This window comes from Pezoporus wallicus, unplaced genomic scaffold (assembly GCF_028554395.1).
Source record: "Pezoporus wallicus isolate ANWC-B61680 ecotype Strahan unplaced genomic scaffold, APGP_CSIRO_Pwel_v1 contig_3952, whole genome shotgun sequence".
Lineage (NCBI taxonomy): Eukaryota > Metazoa > Chordata > Aves > Psittaciformes > Psittacidae > Pezoporus > Pezoporus wallicus.
In genome coordinates this window covers 12,076,119-12,092,008 of record NW_026635034.1, presented here as the reverse complement: position 1 = coordinate 12,092,008, position 15,890 = coordinate 12,076,119, and the positions used below count along the sequence as shown (strand labels likewise).

The following is a 15,890-nucleotide window of genomic DNA, read 5'->3' as shown; positions in this document are numbered from 1 at the left end:
CAGTGAAAGAGCTTATGTTTTGTCTGTTCCTTTACACTATCAGCATCTTGTTAAATATGGTAACAGCTAAAGTAATGTAGAAACTGTCTAGCTAAAAGGAAGTTGACCATTTTGTAACTACACAAAACATTATTCCACACTTACTTGCAATTTGAAAGATATCTGGTTCTTCTCTAGCAAGTTTCTCACGTGCCACATCAGCTATTGGACCGAAAATGGTTACAGGTCTGAGAAACCCAGCTAGAATTGAAAGCAAAAAGTCAAAATGCATTGATTGCTTAAAACAAATGCAAGACACTCTTCTATATGTAGGCTACGACAAAGCAAATCAGACAGATCTTTTACTCTGCAACAGCAAGAATAAAGCCATACCTTCCCGAAGAACAACTCTTTCATAGGCAGGAAACTTTGTCTGAACAGGTTGTGCAGAAAGATCTTCTCTGCTTTTTCGCAGATTTCTTTTTGAACTACGTAAACCTCGGAATCTCCAAAAATCCGCTCGATCTCCTCCTGCTGTCTTTGGAAGCGTGTACTGTACGCTAGCTAGCTGCTCAGCTCTAAGACAACAACAAATCCCAACCAGTTATCATAGAAGCCAGCTTCTGAAGTAATGCTTGACTAGCAAGCTTATACTTCCAAAACCCACTACCACCTGCTGAATCAAGCTTTTGTTGTTTCTGTATTAGACAGAACTAGATTGAACTACTGAGGCTGATATCACATTTCTAAAGCATTACATAGCCTTGTCTCTTGTATTGAAGAGAAAGCTTTTAGCATTTTTGTGGACTGTACAAGACTCAAAAGCAAATACATAGGTTAGATATTTAACTGCAACTTGTTTTAACACTGTCACTTTTTCTGACTAAACAAGTTCTATAAACCTCTGTCCTGCAGCCAAGTGCAATCATTCATTCTACAGATGCAGAATTTAAAATCATAACTTTAAACCAGCAATTTAGGTATTTTAATATCGTACCTGTTTTTGTTAGGTATGATACCTCTTTCGACTTCCTTATGATTCTTGCCAATTCGAATTGCCAGCCATGAACCCAGTTTGCCATTGTACAGAGTGTCCACCACGCGGAACACTTCACCTTTGTTGAAACTTAGTCCATAAGGAGATTCCTTTTCATATTCAAAATGAGTTCTAATATAGAAAGAATCCCCTACATCAGACTCAACAATGCGACGATAGACTGAAAAAAGGAAAAAGAAAACCAAAAGTAGAATGTGTTATGTAAACTCAAGTGATGTCCTAATGCTCACAAGAGCAACAGTGCTTCACCTTCTGCTTGTTTTCAATATACAGTAATACTTCAAGAAGCTGTAATGCCTCAAAGCTGCTCCATTTTAAACAGTGTAACTATTAATACTAACTTAATCTACCAATATAAACTCAGCTTTCAAAGCAAGAAATTCTCTGCCAGTGCAAGTTCAATTCCGTTCACCTGGAAGGAATTAATCTTACTGGGAAAGAAGTTTGTGTGCGCAACACAGTGTCATCATTCATTTTCAATGTGTCCTGGGTTCAGCTGTAACAGTTACAGCTGAACACAGGATACAATGGTAGGACTCCAACAGACTTCCCTGCTGCCCCCCAGGTTTCACGCCATACTTCTATCAGATGCCAGGAGTTACTTTCAGCGGGGTTTTTGTGGGGTTATTTTGGTAGGGGGTTTTGTTTGTTCCTTTGGGCTGGGGAGGAGGGGGGGCAACTGTTACAATTTCAATCTCTAGTCCACTTGTAGTAATAACCTATCCCAAAGCCAAATAAAACCCAAAACTTGACAGTCTTCATAAGGCAACAACTTCTTGGAAGCCAGAAGTTAGTCACCATTCACTATACTTCTTATGTTGCTCCTAGCAATCTACTACATTGCTCCCAATATACAAATATTTACCATCTTTTTTCTTCTGTGCTAAAATGGTCACTTCTTCACCTTTAGGAAGATCAAGCAAAAAAAGGACAGCTTCTTCTCTGATGATATTTGTGAAGTCTACGTTATTTACCTGGTATCAATGAAATAATTGGTTTGATTCAGCATATGGCATTACTGTAACAGATTTAACCATACAACAGGAAACCTGTATCAGCTTATTGCTATGATTTTTTTTTCTGAATTCAGTTTCATACATGCACCATGCACGTCTATCTCAAGGTCTCCTGTATCTCCGAGTAGTGCGCCATGTTATTTCTTGATAAACCATAGCTTCCAGAATAACAGGTAGCTGTTCATTAGCTGTTCCTTAGATAAATATTACAGAACACTTAAAACCACCAGTAAGAGTCCTCACAATTTAGTGACTGAACAGTTATCAAACAACTTTATCAACTGAATCAAATCTCAGAAATTGGATGTAAAGCTTAACAGCCTTCCTAACAACAGTATAGTAATGAGTTTTTGCTGCTATTAATTCATGGAGTAAGTGCATACAGAAAAACCCCTCTAAGAACTACAAAGTTAATATATTCAATGCTACAGAAAGGAAACCTACTTTGGTACAGGAAAACATTTGTACTGTTATTGGTTTTGACATACCCTGAGAATCTGGTCCCCTTCCTCTAATCCTTCTTTTGCTGCAGGGCTGTCTTCCAGAACACCAGCTACAAATATGCCAACATCATTGCCACCTGCTAGTCGCAAGCCCACACTATCTCCTTTTCTGAATTTTACCAGTTTCATGCTTGGCCTAGAGATTTAGAAAATATTTCATTTAGAGATGTAATAGCATAAAACATGCTGGTAAATTTGAGACTGAGCATATGCAAAGAACTAATTTGCTTAACATTTAAATCAGAGAATGTTTTGCTATCCATATCATTAACTGCTTATCAACTGCAGCATTACAACACACTCATTAGCAGCACTTCAAAAAACCCACCTGTATTTACATGTTTACTGGGGGTGGTTTGTCTAACAGTGATTTAACTGAGACACTTGGATACTCTTCCATAAATTCTCCTCCTTGTAAACAACTGTCCTGACATATGCATTTATTTTGGCTCTAAAGACATTTAGATAAATTTGAGACAAAACCAAACTAGAATCTATTCCCATGTACACTAATGCCAATAAAGGAGATCCCAGCTGAAGCAGACTCACTTCCATGTCGCAACCTCGCACATTTCTGTAGTGATCTTCAGTCACTGCCCTCCGATTATTTTATAAAAGGAAAAGAATGTGCTACAGTATCTCTCCTCTCTCTGGAGATGGGGACAAGGCAGGAGGGGCAGGGTGCCCAGAAAGAGAAAAACACTGCGGATCCTTTTCACTAGTTGATCATTCTAACTGCTCATTTCCATAGAGAATTACTAGACTTTAAAATGGTATATTAAACAATATAAGCGCCAGCAAGATGCAGGAATAAACCTTAAGTCTATATCCTGATATTTCTGAACAGAAGTATCAGCACAGCATATTGGATTTGACATTAGATCATTTACACAGGTTATTCATCACTTTAGATAAAAGCTTGGTTTGCTCTAGAACCAGGCATATTTGAATAGAATTCAGAGTTACATTACCGAAGCATTCCATCTTCATGGGTTGAATTGGGCAAAGGGCCATCAGACGGACTGACTGGTAAATCGACATCTGGCTGACCTCCTTGTGCATACACTGGCTTTGGTTCTATTAAAATACCAAAAGACTTCAAATATCCATTTGGTCATTTAAAGATGAAAAAGTAAAGCTTACCTTTATAAAAATCTAATTACTTTCTCAGTAACCCACCTCTAGCCTACTTCAACACACTTGGCAGTGTAATATTAGAAACTTAGAACAACAGAAGACACTCTCACTGTGCCATTCAAAGAAGCATGATTACTGGCCTAAGTATTACTTCAGTAAAAATCCCCAAACTTCCTTTGTACTTCATTAAGTACTCCGAACACTGCAGAACTACGAGAACTAGAAGGCTGTGTGATCCCAAGACCACTTTCAACCCTCCCGTCTCTCACCTTGATTTAACTGATATAACTTTTACATTTTCCATGGGCTCTCTTCCATCAGGAATTCAATTCCTGAAATGAAAATACTACATTGGACCTACTGCTGCATGCCTTGAGGCTGGCAGATTTTGATGCTTACTTTGGTCCAATTGGCAGTTCTTAAAGGTAAGCCCATACTATGGCTTTGCTGCATAGATTCCCTCAAGTCACTAAGAGGAAACTGCCACTGCTGTCTTCCCTTAGTAATGAACATTAACAGGGGCTCTTCTCTGCTACTTGGTTGCTTATTTTAAAAGAAATTCTATTTAAGGCTTATCTCTGCACATTTGAAAAAAGTTGATTTCAAATGAGGCTGGCTTCAAACAACAACTCTGTATTCTTTTCAAATTACTAAATGGACTAGTTTGAAATTGGTAATTTCAGCCTCTGATGAATCCCTCTGAACAAATACTTTCCTTTCACCCTCCTTGGACACAACCAACCACGAGTTTTCTTGCTCTCAGTCTAAGCAGCAAGCTGCCACAGAATCTACCAACTACTTTTCTAACCATGTTTTTATTACAGTCTTTGAAATATCCTAATATCCCTAGAACTTTCTGTAAAGCTGTTAAAGGATTATATCCTTTATTGCACCTTTTTCTCTCAGACTATGAATTATATTGACACAGTCTCCCACAGCATCCTCACGGCTAAAATGAGGAAGTGTGGACTGGATGATCAGGTAGTGAGGTGGACTGCGAACTGGCTGAAGGAGAGAAGCCAGAGAGTTGTAGTCTATGGGGCTGAGTCTAGTTGGAGGCCTGTAACTAGTGGAGTGCCTCAAGGGTCAGTACTGGGACCGGTATTATTTAATATATTCATCAATGATTTAGATGAGGGAATTGAGTGTACTATCAGCAAGTTTGCTGATGACACTAAGCTGGGAGGAGTGGCTGACACGCCAGAAGGCTGTGCTGCTATCCAGCGAGACCTGGACAGGCTGGAGAGTTGGGCAGGGAGTAACTTGATGAAATATAACAAGGGAAAGTGTAGAGTCCTGCATCTGGGCAGGAACAACCCCAGGTTCCAGTATAGGTTGGGGAACGACCTGTTAGAGAGCAGTGTAGGGGAGAGGGACCTGGGGGTCCTGGTGGACGACAGGATGACCATGAGCCAACACTGTGCCCTTGTGGCTAAGAAGGCCAATGGCATCCTGGGGTGTATTAGAAGGGCGGTGGTTAGTAGGTCGAGAGAGGTCCTCCTTCCCCTCTACTCTGCCCTGGTGAGACCACATCTGGAGTATTGTGTCCAGTTCTGGGCCCCTCAGTTCAAGAAGGACAGGGACCTGCTGGAGAGAGTCCAGCGCAGGGCAACGAAGATGATTAGGGGAGTGGAGCATCTCCCTTATGAGGAAAGACTGAGGGAGCTGGGTCTCTATAGTTTGGAGAAGAGGAGACTGAGGGGTGACCTTATAAGTGTCTATAAATATATAAAGGGGGAGTGTCACGAGGATGGAGCCAGGCTCTACTCAGTGGCAAACAATGATAGGACAAGGGGTAATGGGTACAAACTGGAACCCAAGAGGTTCCACTTAAACTTGAGAAGAAACTTCTTCTCAGTGAGGGTGACGGAACACTGGAACAGGCTGCCCAGGGAGGTTGTGGAGTCTCCTTCCCTGGAGACATTCAAAACCCGCCTGGACGCATTCCTGTGTAACATTATCTAGGTGTTCCTGCTCCGGCAGGGGGATTGGACTAGATGATCTTTCGAGGTCCCTTCCAATCTCTAACATACTGTGATACTGTGATATAGCAAGTCCATTTTATCTGCAGACACAAATTTAAATATTGTCTTTATGTATTGGCCTACATCTCCTCCCATCCAAACTAAGTATTTCCACATGCATCTTCTCATTCACTTAGTAATGAGTAATTCATTCTTCCCCACTAACCGACAAAATCCTCACAGTACTTATTACTTGCTTGGCAGTCCTTCAAACTAATCACTAGTACATTATTTTGGATTAAGAACCATCTCAAGCATCTCCTATCCTGGCTGGCTTTGAATTATGCCAGTTATTAATCTTTGCATGAATTCTGTCTTTTTAGAAAATGTTAATCTCACTACCACATCTTTTTTCTATCTTGGCAAATATAAACTTACTTCATGTGCATGTTGTTCCTTTAGGTCACCCTCCATGACTTTTTTTAAATAATCTCTCCTGCATTAGGAAGTCTACTGTTCTCATTTTCAAGAAATTTCAGTCTGTCAACACCGTAACTCCTCCAATTCTTCACTGAGCTACTCAATACTATACACAGGAGTATAACCCCTCATTCCCTAAGACTGCACATATTTTCAAGTTTGCATGTGCTTTTTCCTCATTTGGCCCAGCCTTTCAAGAGCCACCTCTAAACCACCTGCACAGCTCCTCTTCACTGAAAGTGCCTCATTCTGTAAATGAAAATATTACAAATCAGCCTGCCCAGAACAATGTCACTGTTACGTTTTTTGTCTCTTTTACACCAACTGGCATTTATGTGCTGCCATTTAGCTTATCCTTCCCTCTTGGAAAAACATGAATGAGGTTTTGTTAGACATACTGCACTTGTTAAAATGCTTTCTTGGTCCATGACTGTAATTAGCAAGTGCTACACTAACAGAGCATTTCAGAGTATTCTGAATTGTCTTGGAAGCAGTAGCTCTATACATGGTTGCCTACATCCTTGTTTAAATATAGTCTGCTACAGTAACCCCTAAAAACCAGTCTACTAATTGCCTCTCAGAAGAGAAATAGCAGATCTTAAGCTTACTTGAGAAATCAGGACAAAACTCTTTATGACCATCACCTACAAATACAACTCTAAAGACTGAAGTCTGACCCCTATATAATGGGCAGACCCCACAGCTTCGGTTTCCAGGACCAAAACTCTTACGATATAAACAGGGGTATGATTACAAAGACTGTTAATTTTCAGAAATAAAAATACTTAGGACTTGGTCTGTTTTAAGACCCTAGTAATCATTCCACAAATATGCAATGGCATGAAGTCTTCACTGATCATCCATTCTCAGCAACATGTACAACTACTGTATTTTAATGTTTTTACCTGGAAGTGGTGGAGTTTGTTTTTCAGCTCTTTCGACTGCTACCTCATCCATAGTTTTAGGAACGTCATCTGCATTCTTTACAGGTGTAGAGACCGCTCCTGGTTTCGTTATTCTCTCATCTTCTTTGCTTCGAAGACTGTATCAGAGAAAAGATTTACTCTACATATAGAATTGTTTCTATGACTTTGATCTACTAAGACTAAAGAATAAATCCTTTCATTCATGAAGTTAATGTCTAGTGGGTAAGGAACTACCAACTACTATTTAACAAGGCTTTGTTCTTAGACTATTATTAATAATTTTTACCATTTCTTAATCCAGGCATTTTTTCCCCTAACTTCATGTTAATAAAGGACTTCTCTACATATGGCTATCTAGAAAGAGGAAGGACACAGTGAAACATACTGCTCTCCACTTCAAGCACGGAAGTCATAAACATGCTCTGGATATTGAAAGCTTTCAAAGAAATTGAGAAGGGAAGAAACTGAGAAGAGCAGTTATGATGGCTGTCTTCATACACCTCCCTACAGAAATCATGGATTTTTAGACTTAATTTTTCAGCTTTGCTGTGATCAAGCTAATATATCTGATCCTTCATATGTCATGTGCTCTGGAACAAACGTGTTGTCAGTGCAGCTCTTGGTAGAGATTTGCAGAGATAAAAGGTAGAACACAAACATGCCCTTGATATCTTAGTCTTCAGAAGACTGTAAGGCCTTCAATCCAAGCTATTACAGGACAGGAATGCTTCTCATACACTCAGTCATCCATGTATTTCAGTAATACAACAACTCGCTGCTTCTTACGCATTTGTTACAAATGCTTTCAGTGAAAAACAAAGACACGTAGAAAAACTTTAAAAAGAAAAGAATAAAATCTCTTGTTCTTTACACAATGAGACTAACTAAAGCTCATAGAACATAATTTCTATTCCTTCAGCTCAAAGGATCAGGCATTCTTATGTTGTTATATAAAGGTATAGCTACCAGCTGTACCATAGTAGAAATGAACAATACGTATGTCGTATGTCAAAACGCTGTTAACACTGCTATCTTTTGAAACTTAAATCATTTAATAGGCTCAGAGCATTAATAATCACCTGGAAAAACAAAAGTAGGTCAATATATCAAAGAGGCAGTCTTAATTCAAGACCATGTACATTTAAAAAAAAAAGGAAATACAATTGCTGAAAGTTGTCAAATAAACAAGGATATAAAAAGTATCGGAGACAAGAGACACAAACAAATCACAGCTTTTTATGTAGTAAGAGACTCAGTTGCCCAGTAGGGGAAAAATACTTCCTCAAAGAGAACAATGGCCTGGTCAGTAGGCGCAAGCCCATCTCCTCTCATAAAGGTATCTGTCAAGTCTTCCACTACCAACAGCTAGATGGTGCTACTAGCAAATGATGAGTATCAATTCCCTTAAAGTTCAAATGTACCAAAAAATAAAAAAAAAAGTTTTATTTTAAAGAGTAAATACTATTTTTAATCAAAACTGATACTTCAAGAGTTGGAAGTATGACTCAGGAAACAGATCCTGACAAATCTATTCATCCAAGATGGGCAAAAAACAATAAATAGTAAACATCTAAATACAAGAAGAATGTGCTTTCCTGAAGCAATGCGAAGTCTTAAACACCAGAAACAAAGCTTAGCTATTCAGCCAAGACACACTAAAGACTTTTCAGCACTTTCTTCTGCCAGTTCTGAAGGCAACTAAGAAAAAAAAAAAAAAGCTACCACCAAACATACACACACACACACACACACACACACAAGGAATACAGAAACGCACTGGAAATACTGCCACCCCAACAATCTGGGAAGACACTGGCACCCTTACCCTTAACAACCATCTTGTTGCAAGTCGCTGGTAAAAACAAGTACAGCAGCCTAATTTTTAAAATACTTATTTGTGCCTTATTTATTCAGATAAACCCCTTTGGGGGAGCTTCCAGAGTTGATTAAAATGATGCTAAAACCACTACATCCAAAATAATTACAAGTTAGCCTTGATCTTTCTACTCTGCTCCCCAAGTTCACCTGTGAAAATCTTACTACTTCTCTTTCTGATTTCCAGCATATTTTAATTTGCACGTGAAATTACGTACATAAACTAAGAGCTTATATTTTTCACCTCCAACACCAGACTAAAGTATGACTGGACTCCTCATTCCCCTGAAACTACTTCCTGGCTCATCAAAAACAGACCCACATGCATTTAGCAGTTCAAATGCATATTAAATGTCTTGGAAAAAAACCCTGTAGCAGTGCAAGCTATAACTAATTCCCCGCCCTGTCCACAGATTCTTGGGTAATGAGCACCAGTTAACAAGATATTACAGTAGATTTCCCCATGAGCCCTATCCGTTTCCACACATCTCTTAACACTTTACAGAAGCATTATTCCAAAGTAGTAGTATCTCTGTTTTGCTTTAAAAATACTGCAGTTACTAAACAAGAACAAAGTTCATTTTATATTTCTTCTCCACATAGTCCAAAACCAGTGCAATTTTATGCTGATTTTATACCCGCATATAGAAAAAGGAACATAATTATGGAAGAAAACAGCTCCCAGGGACAGTAACCAAAACAGAGTTATTGAGAGCAAAGCACAAAATAGTGGTGGGTAAATATCTGAAGCAATAACCTTCTAGACCTGGGCTACTGCTATGCATGTAGACAAACTTTGACGACTTCAATGCCTGCGAAAGGTCAGTTTTACTCCATCTAAGGCAACAAAGTCTGAATGGGAAAAAGCTGACAGAAGTATAAATGGTGACAGAACAAAAAGGAAGAAAATCAGAACAGCAGGAGAGTAGTATTTTTCTTGATTCACTCAAATTGTCTGGTAAACACCGAGTATTTCACGTTACAAGATGATACAGGAAACTCTTGACTGATGCTGTCACTGGGTTCTGGGTGACAGAAACCTGTTAAAAACCTGACAGCTGCACTTCCCAAGACGCTATGTATTGTTCACTGTGTGCACTGTGACACTATTGTTTAACATCTGTGCTGCATCAGGGCCCCCTCTACCTCACTTTCCACCCCTTTCTTTTTAAAGTGTATCTAACAAGCACGTGACTTTCAGTCACAAAATGACATCAGCTATACACTACTGCCATCAGCTGTGACTGTTACTTCAGAACTGAAAGAGACTGTCTGCAATACACAGTTGGAATGTTTGTTTGCACAACAAGTTTTGAACATGCAGGCTCCTTCCAAAAGTGTTTTTAGCACATATCAAAAAGTTTACATGAAAAGACAGCCAAGAAGCTGTCCTGTATTCCAGTTTCTCAACTTGTTTTCAAAGTGGACAGATGTCTCATGCTGCATATAAACTGACAACTGTATTACAGAAGTCAACAACATCTTTCCAGAAGTAATGATGACCTCTACAAAGATTTCTCCAAGTTGCCACATCTTTCTTCTTGAGAAAGTGTTAAAACATATCAGAAAATGTTTTTGCTCTTCTAGTATCCAGGTGAGGAAGACAGCATATGAGAGTTCCCAAGTGGGATTTCTTTCAACAGGTAAAGGGCAACCCAGCAATGAAAACTGACAGGACTTGTCACAACCTGGCTGTAAATGCCACTTTTCAGGATGGGTTCAGCTCAGCAACCTGTTACTGCCAGAAACTCATGGAAATTCTATATCCAGGAAAACTGCAGTCACACTGGTGTGTATATACCAGCATGGAATACTGAAAGGCGAACACCGAAGACCCTACCAGACCCCAAAGCAATACTGAAGCAAGTCTGATGGCAGATTTCTATATATTAGTGGACACCTGAAAGTGTCAGTCTGTAGTTAAGCTTGTATGAAAAGGATTCCCCTGGAGTTTCTCTCCTCATTAACATACAAACACTTGGCAGAGCAGGATTTAAATAAAGACTCATAATCTTCAATATGTTTGTAATGTATCTTTAAGTTCAAATGTGATTCTCAAGCCTTTTTTTCTTCTAGATTGTCTACCGAATTTTAAATTATAAAGCAGTTGCAGCTAATTTTATCTTATAACAGATCTGAACTTGCACAAGTAACCACTACAAGAGAAGTTGCTTTTAACATGTTTTTCTTTGCATGGCTCAGGGCCCAGATTTTCTGATCTTGAAAAGAACATGTCCAACGGGAAGTCAATCCATGCCAAGGTAGTTCTTGTTAATAAAGTAGATAGAGCGGATGCATTCAGAGTTGAGATAACTTCAAAGTTCCTTCTCAGGAAGGATTTAATTCTTCTGACAGTGTAGTCCATAGGGAGGAAGTGACCATGTACCTAAACCACTGTAATAGGACAGGAAAGCACTAACACTAGGGTAAGTCAGTCACAGTTTCAGTTTTGATGTGTTTTTTTTTTTGTTATTCCTCCCTCCACAAGCCCTTTTCGCACAACATTAGAAATGCAGGTCCAGAAAGAAAGGCTTTAAAAACCAACAGAGATATCTCAGCCTTCAGAATCAAACCCCAGCATCTCAGATGCTGCTTTTAAATTTTTCCCATTAATACGGGGTTCTTACTTGAAAACAAACTTTCATGATTTGTGGTCCCCCCAAACAGCATAGATGGAAGAGAAACAGGGATGTTTGTAAACTATGACCCAACCAGGTGTGTGTGCATGTAAGATCGGCCTTGCAGTTTTATAAACCATTAGAAGACACTACAAACCTTAAAAGGTGCAAGTGTTATTTTCCCCTTAGGCAAACAAAATGTTATTAGCAACTAGTCAGGCTTATCTTTGTTTTATGGAACAACCAGCTGCAATTGGGTTTTGACAGTTATCTGTATTTTTGACAGTATCTGTAAAACTTCAAATACAGGCTCTGAATTTGGAATTTGCAACAGGTCAATTTAACTTCTACTCCATCATCTGTGAGCATCCAGAAGGTAAACTTTTCTCTTACAAATATTTAGTGGAACCTAAAATCCAACACTGACATTCTATGTCAATAAATTAAAATGTCAATTTCCAACAGACTGGAAATACAAAACAGGACATATGTCTATTATTCAAGACTAAAGTTTCACCTGACAGAAGACGTATCAAACCATACAAAAGATTACTTCTCTCTAAATTCATATAAGACTTGTCTACTTCAGAATTATCAAAGTCCTAGTAGGACCAAGTTCAATTATTAAAAACTACATTCCAAAAGCTAAATCTGCTGTGCAATACACCTTATTTGATAGAGGTTAAATGTATTCAGAAACAAAATGTGCAGAAACAGAAGATAAGTTTAGAGGTGGCTAAATAAAGCAAGATTTCAATATGTTTTTAGAGGTGGCTAAATAAAGCAAGATTTCAATATGTTTAACCAGGTTGAGCATTCAACAGGAATTGTGCTTCTAGTCTGCTCAAATATATCCTTGCAGTTAACTGCCTTCTAAAAGCAAAATGTAACTGCATATGCTTCAATAACATATCGCTATCAAACTTACATTGCATTAATACAACCATGTTATAAGGTTATGTTTAAAAAAGGGATAGCATTCAAGTTAAACATTAAATTTCTCCTGAAGTCAAACAAAATTTGGATCATTATCAGCTGCATCTCTCGAAACAAAGAATGCCATATTACTGCTATCATAGCTCTGCACCATGTTACTCACATTTTAATCCAAGTACTATTACAACACATTAAATAGTTGATTTTAAAAAAATAAAATAGTATAATGCTGCCATCACCTGCCGTTGCTGGGCTGTTGTGGAGAATGTCTGGAATGGTCTGAAGGCTCTGACCTCTGGTCAGGAGATCGTGAACGACTGCGGCGGGGCCTGTCATGGGATCGGTTGGAATGATCTGATGCCAGCGACTGAATTTCTGAAATGTCTGTTAAATAAAAGTTGTTTTTTCATGAAATGATTGTAATTAAAATGGTGGCATGACCTGCTCAAATGGAAATAAGCTTTTGCAGAGAACTTTTATGAAGATGTTGAATCTGTATTTATTTTGAAACAACTAATATTCCTGACAGAACAATTACGAGAATTGTTACTCTATAGTTTTCTCCCGTTTTTGAAGGTGTAGATTTCAATCACATTCAAACAAGAATTTACCCACATGACAATCTCACGCCTAACTCTTCTCCCCCCTCCTCCCATCCCACTTATTTATTTCACATCTTTACAACACAGGGAATTCCTCTCCGCCTTTGGAAATCAAGTTTATTCATGCTCACCATCTCTTTCTGATGCATTAGCAGAATGAATACTGTCAGAAAGATCAGGGACATTCAACAGTGTAGCTCTTTCATCTCGCTGAACGACCATCTTCAACTTCCCTTTTGATCTTTCTATTAGCGTTTTTGCATCTGCTAAGGACATATTTTCTGTCACTGTGCCATTTATCTAGAAGAGAAAAAAGCATATATAAACTTACTGAAAAAAAAACAACAGTGAATCTCCAGATACACATACCCACAGATTATATTTAGAAATATCCAAGATATTTACCCAATTACCAACATACAATGGACGATTATTAGGCTAATTCAAACTATGTAACATAATACAGAAAATTATTTTCACCTTTCAAAGACAAAGCCTCTACCACCAATACAAAACTTTTAAAGTAATAGTTGCATTTTTTTGAAGCACCACTGCTATATTCAGTGGTTAGGAATGGCACGTTTTTCTGCACCAATACATTTACAGTAGTATCTTCAAATAAAAAGTGCTCAGTATGAATTAGAAATCCCTGGATAAATTGATTTTTACAAAAAAAAAAATTTACATTTAAACTGAAGACGAATTCCAGTAACGCTCAATGGCACAACATCTGAGAAATACTGATTTATACTTCAATTCACTGATGTCTGAAATAATTTAGTAAATTATACATCTTCTACCAACAATAATTATGCTATTAAGAGACAGCTTATTCTAAGAACATTTGCACAACACTCTTCCTTTTGAGCCAACATCACCACCATTTACTGTACCTTCAGTACAACATCTCCTTCCTGAATATTGCCATCTCGTGCTGCCAGACTATCCTGTGATATTTCCTTCACAAATATGTGACTTGCCAACCGTAGACCATACTCTTCATACATCAGCAATAAAAGAAAACGAGAACTTATGAAACAGCAGTAAAAATGTAGGGAGGTATGTGAAGATTTACATTTACACTGGAAACACAAAGAGGACAGTGAACTTGGCACACGAAGGGCTGCAGTGGAATTACACTATGGATTTACTATTATATCAATCTCTTTTCTAACTCTGCCTGTTATCATAGCTGTTACTCAATAGCTTAATTTAGACACTACATACGGTTTGTCCTTTTCCAAACAAGACAGGCACTGAAGACTCAGCTAAAGCATATGGAAAGTATGCAGCCACTGAACACCAAATGTCAGGTGCACAGTTGGGGTTTGTTTACATTATATGATACTTTAATTAAGCCCATGTATTTTGGAATATGAAAAATACCACCAGAAACACAGTAGCAGTTTTTAAATTTTCAGCTAGCTACTGGTAAAATGGGCCAACAAACTGTTAACAGCGCTGCTCATACAGTGAAGCACTTCACACTGAATGAAGCAGTTGGCCTTTAAAAAAACAGCAAAAGTCTTAGCAAGAGAATTACATACAAGTTACCTTCATTCTTCCTTGATTTCACCAGTGTTACTTTGGTGGGTTTTGCAGGCTGACTTGATGTAACCGACCTTCTGTCTGATCTTGGTGATAAGCTTCTCTCTCTGCTAGCACTCCGATCTCTTACCCAGCTCTTTTCATGCCTTCTGTTAGCACTTAGACCACTACGGCTGCTTCTTGGATCACGTATCTCTTCATCATAGCTATCATCCTCATTTTCAGACACTGGTTCAGGTTCTGGTCGAGCCACTGGAATCTGAATTTTCTTCATCCTTCGGATAGTCTACAACCAAACACTAGATATCAGCCTCTGGCTGTGTAATGCCAATGGTGTTACTGAAGGTCAGAAGACAAGACAATCCCAAAACTCGCAAGAAAACACATACGTATTTATGAATGCCCTGACTTCTTGCATCCTCACTATAAAAATTCTACACAATCAATACAGATTGCTAGAAACATTTTTTGAGTGCTATGTTTGGTTTTACAGTTGTTTTAGTCCTTTCTGGTCCCCAAAAAGTGGCAAAATGATAACATTACAATAATACATAACACAATATTCTGTCTTCAGAGCTGCACATTTGAATGTTCTCTCTCTTTGCTTAAACCCACAGATCAGTTACTGGCACTGCTAAAAACTTCCTTTTCCTAACATATAACCTACTATACACTCAGTGTGCTACTGACAGAAAGTCTCTTAAACTCTGAAGCTTTCCAAAGCAATATTTAGGCAAGCCACAGAGGAAGAGGAACATTTTCACTGAAAGTTCAAAGTTGGTTTACTCTAGCGTAGTCAGCTGTTTCCAAAAAAGGCCTCAAGCCTGTTTAGAGGCTTATTTGCTATGTATTACAGAACTGAACCAAGTTATAGCATCAAGTTTTCATTAACTGCTTTTCATTACATTAATCTACACACCAAATATGTAAGATGCTAAAAGACCTGCACAGCTAATATTCTGGTGTGTGCAAGCTTTAAGAAATTGCTAAATCTACAAATACAAAATATGACGCACTTCTTGCAAGTATATTAAAAGCAGAAGAGCACTAGAAACCTGTCAGCATGAAAGCTTTTCTACAAGCCCTAGAGGCTGTTTTCCTGAACTAGCTGTTAGACATTGTGCATTTAATTTTTTTGTAAAAATCTCAAACTTCTACAGAACACCAGATTACTACCCTTAAGTGATGACCTGTATGTTTTGCAAAGTTCAAAAGCAAACCACTTTGAATAAGCCTACAGAATTATAGG

At 38.3% G+C, this 15,890-nt stretch overlaps 1 protein-coding gene across 3 annotated transcripts in view; it reads right to left on the bottom strand.

Annotated features, from left to right (window-relative positions):
* Positions 1–15,890, bottom strand: part of TJP1 (tight junction protein 1) — a 195,340-nt gene that overhangs the window by 22,153 nt on the left and 157,297 nt on the right. For all 3 annotated transcript variants that reach the window (XM_057398917.1, XM_057398925.1, XM_057398935.1), the window contains 11 exons: positions 14,648–14,927; positions 13,987–14,090; positions 13,225–13,393; positions 12,731–12,875; positions 7,042–7,178; positions 3,527–3,632; positions 2,541–2,691; positions 1,902–2,010; positions 977–1,196; positions 373–557; positions 145–240 (listed from right to left, as the gene is read on the bottom strand). In XM_057398917.1, the coding sequence (XP_057254900.1) occupies positions 145–240; positions 373–557; positions 977–1,196; positions 1,902–2,010; positions 2,541–2,691; positions 3,527–3,632; positions 7,042–7,178; positions 12,731–12,875; positions 13,225–13,393; positions 13,987–14,090; positions 14,648–14,927 (1,702 nt within the window). The remainder of the gene's footprint in view (positions 1–144; positions 241–372; positions 558–976; positions 1,197–1,901; positions 2,011–2,540; positions 2,692–3,526; positions 3,633–7,041; positions 7,179–12,730; positions 12,876–13,224; positions 13,394–13,986; positions 14,091–14,647; positions 14,928–15,890) is intronic.